Below are 8356 nucleotides of genomic sequence, written 5' to 3'. Positions count from 1 at the left end.
CCACTCGCTTCAAATTGAAACTAAACCCAGATAAAACCAAATTTTTTCTTGCAAGTCCCAACCACAAACTTACGACCACCACCCTGCAACTCAACGGTCTAACATATCCAATCAACTCCACCTTTAAAGTTCTCGGAGTCATCCTGGACCGCTGCCTCACCTTTGAAGATCATACCAATGTTCAGGTAAAAAATGTTTTTCCACCCTTTGGAAACTCCGTTCTATCAAACACTATTTTGATTTCTCCACCTTCAGTCTGCTGGTCCAATCCCTAATCTTAAGCACCTTGGATTATTGCAACATCATATATTTGGGTTCCTACAAGAAAACCATTAAACGTCTTAGACTTATTCAGAACACCGCCGTCCGCCTCATCTATGGCCTCAAAAAGTCTGACCATGTTAGCGCCTTCTACAGAAAACTTCATTGGCTTCCAATTGAAGCAAGGGTCATCTTCAAATTCGCCTGCCTTTGCTTTAAAACCTTGACTGGATCATCCCCGATATACCTGTCACATCACTTTGTGTTCCCAGGCTCTAACCGAACATGCAATGCCCACCTGTTTGCCTTCCCCTCGCCAAAGGGATGTATTTACAAAAGATTCCTGGACAAAACCCTCTCTTTTCAAGCTGGCAAATGGAATGATTGCCTTACCACCCTCATCTCTCTTGCCCCATCCTACCTATCCTTCAGAAAATCTCTCAAAGCTTACCTCTTTGATAAATTTCTCTAACCCCATCCTTCCTTCCTTTCCTCTCCTTCCTCACCTATATACCTCTTCTTCCCTGGTTCTTACTATCCTCATCCTGCACTCCCTTGTAACTGTATATATTCCTTTCTCTCCTCTCTTCATCCTTCCAAAGTATTTTAGATCAATGTAGTCTTGTTAGAATGTTTATTTCTTATTTTTCCTCTATCTCTATTTTTCACTTCTTTGTTATTCTCCAGGTACTTTAGTTAGATTGTGAGCCTTCGGGACAGTAAGGGAATTTCTAAGTACCTATCTTACTTTTTAATTTTAATTGTTACTGTTATTGGTTACTTTACCCTGGTTAATCTGACTCTGCATCTTCGCTGTAAATGTACAGTCTCTTCTCCTGTAAACCGCTCTGAACTGTTTTATGGTATTGCGGTATACAAAAATAAAGTTGTTATTATTATTATTATTCTGCTCACGTGGCTGGAGAGGGAGGGACCTGATTATTCCCTCTGGCGATGTCGCCTGCTCACCCTGTTGACGTGGGAACGTAGGGATATACAGGACTTTTCTTCACTCTTGGGACGTACTTTTCAACCTACCTGGGAGCCATTTTGGAACACTATGACTCCGGTGGCACGTAGCCACCTCTTAAATTGCTGACTTCTTGTTTTGATTGATTTCCCGCACCTGCTGATTATTTTAGTTTTATTTGTTTTCTGCTCTTCTTTTGGGTATGTTTAAAAGGAGGATTGGGGAGGGGGGTGGGGTGGCGGGGTTTGGGAGGGGGATGTATGCTGAATCTTGTTGCTTGTTCTGATGCTGGGGGGAGGGGTACATGGGGTTTTGTATGTAGGGGTGATACTCTAGTGCTGTTTCTTGTCTCTAAATGTGAGCTTGTTTCCTCTGGTTTCTGATGTTTTTGTACCTTCCTTTGTTGAGCTCAATAAAAATATATTTGACAATAAAATCATGAATGAGATGAAATGGTTAAACCATGCAAGAGGACATGCCATGGAACTAGCAACAGAATGAAAACAAATCATAGAAAGTTGTGGACAGTTGCGAGTCAGAAATGTGCTGCTATATACGCTTGAAAATCCTCTACGCTAATTTATATTTCATACCTAAAGCAGAATTAATTTTCACCAAGTTCCACTCTTTCTCCTACTTAGGGCTCCTTTTATTAAGCTGTGTTAGCCTTTTTTAGCGCACGCATTTTAGCACGCGCTAAACCCACGCTATGTGGCTAGAACTAACGCCAGCTCAATGCTGGCGTTAGCATCTAGCACGCGCTATTCCGTGCGTTAATGCCCTAACGCGGCTTAGTAAAAGGTGCCCATACTTTCTACGTAATGGGGGTCTCTTAAATGTTACAGTGTTCTTCAACTACCGGTCCATGGACCAGTGCCGGTCCACAGAAATTTCCTGCCGGTCCACAGGGCCAGCATGTGCATCAGGCCCATAACAGTGTTCTTCAACCGCCGGTCCACGGTGCAATCGATGCGGCGTTATCTTCGAGCCAGCTCCCTCTTCCTAACTGATTCAGTGCATAAAGCCACGGGCAGCGGCTCCTTCGGGCATCCTGCGCCTGAACCGGAAGCCTTCTCTCTGACGTTGCAACATCAGAGGAAAGACTTCCAGATGAGGCACAGGACGCGCAAGGTGCAATTAGTACCATTATGGGGCGGGGTCTGGGGTGGAGATTAGGTAGAGATGGGCGGGGTCTGACCCATGACTTAGCCCAGTGTTTTTCAACTGCCGATCCACAGACCGAAGCCGTTCCGCAGAATAATTCTTTTATTTCTGCCGGTCCATAGGTGTAAAAAGGTTGAAAAACACTGGTTTAGAACATACCATACCCATAAATTCAGCCTGATTTCAAAGTCTGTCAAAATGACCAGGGAGGGACCACCTTAAGTTCAAAGATTTTAGGATTGATCGTAGCAACTAAACTTTACGGGAAGGGGTAAAACGCGGACCTGACGGACCTCGCGGATCTAAAGCCGCACGTCCTTAAACATCTGAGGTCCGTGGCCACTGGTAGTTAGTTTCTGGCTCTGACAGACCTCGATGACAATTTAGCTCTGACGGATCCATCTCAGCATAGAGAGGGAAAAGTATTAGGATCCGTCAGCGCTAAAATGTCTCTGAGGTCTGTCAGAGCCAGAGACTAAAACCATTCCTCTTAATGAAGTTTTGCAGAAAATCTCTCCTGCAAAAGATACCAGTGGCGGGGAACCGGCCCAACCGTCCGGGCTCTGTAAACATTCAATTATTGCCAGCAAAGTAGCCACTTTTAGTTTCTGGCTCTGACAGACCTCGGTGACATTTTAGCGCTGACGGATCCTAATACTTTTCCCTCCCTATGCTGAGATGGATCCGTCAGAGCTAAATTGTCACCAAGGTCTGTCAGAGCCAGAAACTAACTACAAGCGGCACGGACCTCAGATTTTTAAGGACATGCGGGTTTAGATCCGCGAGGTCCGTACTTGTTGGAAATTAGCAATTGGAAACAATTCATGCCAACCATACATTTCAGCAATTAGCTTACCTTAACATCACCTGCTAGCTTTTCTTTTAAGTGTATTATCATTAGCTGATAATATATTGTGTATAAATTCTTTTTTTTTTCTTTTTTCTTTCTTTAAAACGAAGTCCAACTTTCTTCTTGTTCCGCTTGAGGAGCTGTATTTTTAAAGCAAAAATCATTTCATGTTTTTACACGACTTTTAATACATCCAGCACTAAAGATCTTGGAACAAAGAAACAATTGGAAAAAAAAAAAAAGTTTAATCTGATTACACAAAATAAACATTAAAAAAATGTTTTATTAACTAGTGATTTGATCGTGAACACAAATAAACCGCAAACTTATCTAGGAAACAGACGACACAGATGAGAAAGTTAATCTAAGAAAACGTAAGTCAAATCCAAGGTTGTTTTTGATGCAAGACTGTCTCTTCCTGATATATCTGTGTACTTTCCTGCATTTCCCTTCTTAGCTTTTATTATTCTGGCAATATCAAGTTAATGGCAATGAAACGGAAATGTACGAATCTTTCGAGTTTCTCAAAAGTCTTTCCTTTCCCACAGTACAGTGGATAACGCTTTGCACTTTTCCTCCAGCAACTGTAAAACTGTAGCCAGTGTGCGCGCGTCAAAGGTGTAGCACCTTCAGGAAAGGTTTTTCAGTGTGAAAAATAAGTTGCCTTACCTTTCTACAATATTTAGGTCTAAAAATGCTGAAATCTCTGCATTCACAAACTATTTGCTTACTTTATTGAGAACCTGCCCTGTCCCGCCGGAATACTTTAATTCAAAAGAGAAACCCACATAGCCAGACCGACGATTTTCAGGGTGTGCACAGACCAAAGTTCATATACTGTACACTGAAAAGGTCACAGAATCGTGCAACTACTACCCGTCCCTGTGTGTGTGTGGGGGGGGGGGGGAAGGGGGGAAATGCATGAAAGACTTCCGTAGAATGTCACCGATTCGCTACCTGTAATTGCAAAAATCCCCCTACACTCCACTCCTCGACAAACCTAACAAGGTTCAGTTTCAAACACCTTAGTTTTCTTGTGTAAAATTATATATTTATCCATAGATGAAATGAGTAATTCTAGAATAAGGATGGTAAATTGGGCAAGGAGGAACAGCAGCTGTAAAATAGTTTGCGCTAAAAGTAGGGAACCAGGGTTGTTAACCTAAGGGCTCCTTTTACAAAGCCGATTAGCGCCAAATAGCGCGCGCTAAATTGCCGCAGGCGCTATCCGCGACCGCCTCCTTTTGAGCAGGCGGAAGATCCGGTGCGTGCGTTAAAACCGCTAGCGCGGCTTTGTAAAAAGAGCCCTAAAAGTATAATATATTTAGATTGCCTTTATAAATTATATCTACCCCGGATCTTTCTATCAATCAGTTCATCTCCAAATTCAGAAACGTCGGAGGAATTAAAATCCTTCTGCAGGCTGCTTAATTAGATTAGGGAACTAAACTCGATCAAATTTTATATAATTCTTAGGTCTTGCTAATTTAATCACCGTTGCAAACTAGGCAGTGAGGAGGGAGATGATTAAAATCCAAGTTTTAAGGGACAGAGTTCGGGTCCAGACCTGTTTCTGCATAGAATAAGAAAATATTTCTATTCGTTCCATCTATGTTTGAAATCGTTTTAGTAAACCCTATAGCATGCTGGTCTTCTCTGTCAATCGGTGAACTAATTTCATTCATCCCAAAAGTCACATTCAATCTTTATGTTGCTGTTGAAATTGAAAAAAGGTATTTCCTAAATGTCACCCAGAAGCTGTCCAAAAGTAGTGAAAGCTCTTTGCTTCTACGGAATGTTTAGAGCACCGGGGAAGCCCAGTTCAAATCCCACCGCTACTCTTAGACTCTGGAGCATGACATTTATTAGTAGAATGCAACTGACCCCGAGCCACTACCGAGAAAGGTACGAGCTAAATCGAAGTAAAAGAACTTTGCCAATAATTCCAATTCTCAAACACTGTTTTGAAAATGGAATTATTTCCGAAAACAGATGTCTTACCTGTTCTCCCAACCTCGCTCCCCAAACATAAAGCACTCAAGCGTTGAAACTTGAGACACTATTAATGAATCGAAAGAAACATTCCATTAAAATAATTGCCAGTGCAAACCAAACAAAACTGCGTTATTATAACTGAACTGAATAAAATAAATTCTCACCAGAATTTTATTTATTTACTATGTTCTCAGAAATAAAACCAAACTGTAACCATTTCTGGAGTAACTTTCGGGAACTAACACTCGTCTGGTGAATGTATATTTTTTTTGTTCTGTTCTGGTATCAGTAAATATTTTATTTGTGTATTAGCTTTATTTTTGGGCACTCAAAGGTGCTGGAATTTTAATTGCTCCCTTCTCTGCTATACTCCTTTGTATTAGAGGAATGGAGACCTAAAGACCAGTTCTTTGCTGTCATTGATTTCTAGGTCCACATCCACTTTCATTTCTCCAGGTTTTTTTTTTTTTTTGGGAGGGGGGGGGTTTGCTAGCGATCTGGAATTGATATTAAACCTTGAAAAGCCCTCAGGTTGTACAGTGACGTTCTCTCTCGTGAACCCCATTTGTCTGTCCCTGGGATTAACGTTTCAATTAGGAAGTACCCATTGGAAAACACTCCATATTTATCCAATACAATATCTTGGCGATCTTCGTTTTCACTCACTAATTCTTTGGTACCGAAGTTGACTGCCTCGCTCGTTTTCTCTCACTTTGAACAGCTTTCTTGAAAGCATTTCCAAAGACATCTCTCGGTTTCTCTTTGCACAAAACCCACTCTTATCATCCCTTGCGCGTCTGTCTTTTGCAACACGTGCGACTGACTTGTTGCTTTTAAATCTACGCCCTTACCTTGAACTGTTGGGCCGATTACAAAGTGGCAAACTATTAAAATGGAAAAAATAAAATAAAATCTGATACCTGTTAAAAACAGTTCGGCGCTAATAAGCTGAAAATATAAGGAAATAAAAGTCGTATTTACAAAATAAGTGTTTCTGTTTTTTGCCCCCACCTTATTCTGTGGACTTTGATACTTTGAGATAATTTGGGGGAAAAAAGTGTCCTTCTGCTGACACAAAATGATGGGTAAGCACGCCTAACTTAGGCGGCTCTAGACTAGGCAAGAACAGTCATTGTACTACGGAGTTCTTATTTTAAATGGACCGCTAGATTCTGGTTTAAAAATCTGAAGTCAGTCATCTAACCTCCTCGGCCTCTCCTGCTCTAATAGAAAGCAACCTCCGATCTACGTCTGTCTTATGCTTGACACTAGAACTTTAGCGATAAATAATCGAGGGTGGGGAAAGGAGGCATCGTGACTAGGTAAATATGAAACTAACTGCATTTTTACTCAATTATCTTTGAAAGATGTCAATGACTATTGTTTGCTCGTTTCGCATCGCTCCTCCTCCCCCCCCCCCCCTTCCCTCCCCTTTAGTGTCTGTTGTAAACCTGGCGCCGGGCTAAAATAAACCCGAGATAAGAGCGCTTAGGGCTCGCCTACTTCTCCAAGGCGATCAATCGGATCTCAGGCGTCCTCCAAGCACCCTCTTACGTAGCCATCCACAAGGAGAAAGAACTGACACAACACGGTTGATCAGTTCATCAATTTTTTACCTGCTCGGTTGCTGAACCATGTCGTTGAGCCCAAAGCATACGACGCCCTTTTCAGTGACTGACATCCTGAGCCCTATTGAAGAGACGTACAAGAAGTTTGGTGGCATGGATGGCGCAGGGAACCTGAGTTCTCCTCTGGGAGCCTATCGACACAACCAGATCTCTCAGGCAGGGATGCAGCAGCACGCTATGGGCCACAACGCCACCGTGGCGACCACTTACCACATGCCACATGGCGTCTCACAGTTCTCGCATAGCGCCATGGGAGGCTACTGCAATGGGAGCATTGGCAATATGGGAGACATCCCTTCTTACCAAGATACCATGAGGAACGGCGCAACTGCTACAGGCTGGTACGGAGCCAACGCAGACCCCAGATACTCGACAAGTAAGCTAAAAAAAAAATAAATTAAAAAAAAAAAAAAAGGGAAAGCGCTTTCCTGGGGGAAGTGAGAACTAGAAAACATATCCGAATTGTGCATGAATAGGGTAAAATACACGTTTATTCCAATTGCAAATAAAGGTACCATCACGTCCACCGTCCAAGTGATTCAGTTAGTAAAACTTAACTGGTTATGTCTTTTTTAAAAAAATTGTTTTGCTGCATCTAAACATTTTATTCAAGATCCCAGGCACATCATTGAAACATATTACAAAAATACTACTTCAGGAAGCGCTTCATTGGTCATACTAGGCAAATCGGATATAATTTAACAAATATATACATCATAAAGACTGCCCGGAAGTGTAAATACTATTAATAAGTTTGCATTCTTTGAACATAGTGAATGTTTCTTTTCTTTTAGTTCTAGACAGACTAACCTGCGTTAATTTACACTCTGATCAGTTTCTAGATTCATGGGACCTTCCACCGGTATGAACATGGCTGGCATGGGCACGCTGACAGGAATAGCCGAGGCTGCAAAGTCCATGGCACCTCTCCACGCTACCCCGAGGAGAAAAAGAAGAGTTCTCTTCTCTCAAGCACAAGTTTACGAACTAGAAAGGCGATTCAAACAACAAAAATACCTCTCTGCTCCCGAGAGGGAGCACCTGGCTAGTATGATTCACCTTACACCAACACAAGTCAAGATCTGGTTTCAAAATCACAGGTACAAAATGAAAAGACAAGCAAAGGATAAAGTCACCCAGCAGCTTCAGCAAGAGAATAATCTGTGCCAGCAACAGTCACCTCGGAGGGTGGCAGTGCCAGTTTTGGTAAAAGATGGAAAGCCCTGCCAAAACAACTCCAGCATATCAACGGCTGGTCAGCCCCAGCAAAATGGTTCCAGCGGGGTTCATCCTTCCAACACTGCGGTTCACCAACATCAAAACCAGCAGGTGAATTCCTTAACCCAGGCTCCGGATTTAGAAGAGATGTCACCAAGTCCTCCTACTCTCCACAATCAAGTTGCCAGCATGGCTCCAATGGACACGTCGAGTGTAGATTATAACGGAGGCATGGTGAACCCGAACCTGCTTTATGGCAGGACGTGGTAA

At 42.4% G+C, this 8356-nt stretch overlaps 1 protein-coding gene across 1 annotated transcript; it reads left to right on the top strand.

Moving 5' to 3' along the window:
• Positions 1-6874: 6874 nt before the first annotated feature.
• NKX2-4 (NK2 homeobox 4) lies at positions 6875-8356 on the top strand. Its single transcript, XM_033939953.1, has 3 exons — positions 6875-7244; positions 7704-8152; positions 8216-8356. The coding sequence occupies exons 1-3, from the start codon at positions 6875-6877 to the stop codon at positions 8354-8356; spliced, it is 960 nt and encodes a 319-aa protein (XP_033795844.1).

This window comes from Geotrypetes seraphini, chromosome 3 (genome assembly GCF_902459505.1).
Source record: "Geotrypetes seraphini chromosome 3, aGeoSer1.1, whole genome shotgun sequence".
Taxonomy (NCBI): Eukaryota; Metazoa; Chordata; class Amphibia; order Gymnophiona; family Dermophiidae; genus Geotrypetes; species Geotrypetes seraphini.
This window is presented reverse-complemented; position numbering and strand designations above follow the sequence as displayed.

Bases quoted from the DNA above. Each gene is read 5' to 3' on its own strand.
- NKX2-4 (XM_033939953.1), top strand. From the start codon at position 6,875: ATGTCGTTGAGCCCAAAGCATACGACGCCCTTTTCAGTGACTGACATC. The intron at 7,245-7,703 runs GTAAGCTAAAAA...CACTCTGATCAG, and splicing joins AGACCCCAGATACTCGACAA to TTTCTAGATTCATGGGACCT. The intron at 8,153-8,215 runs GTTCATCCTTCC...TCCTTAACCCAG, and splicing joins AGCAAAATGGTTCCAGCGGG to GCTCCGGATTTAGAAGAGAT.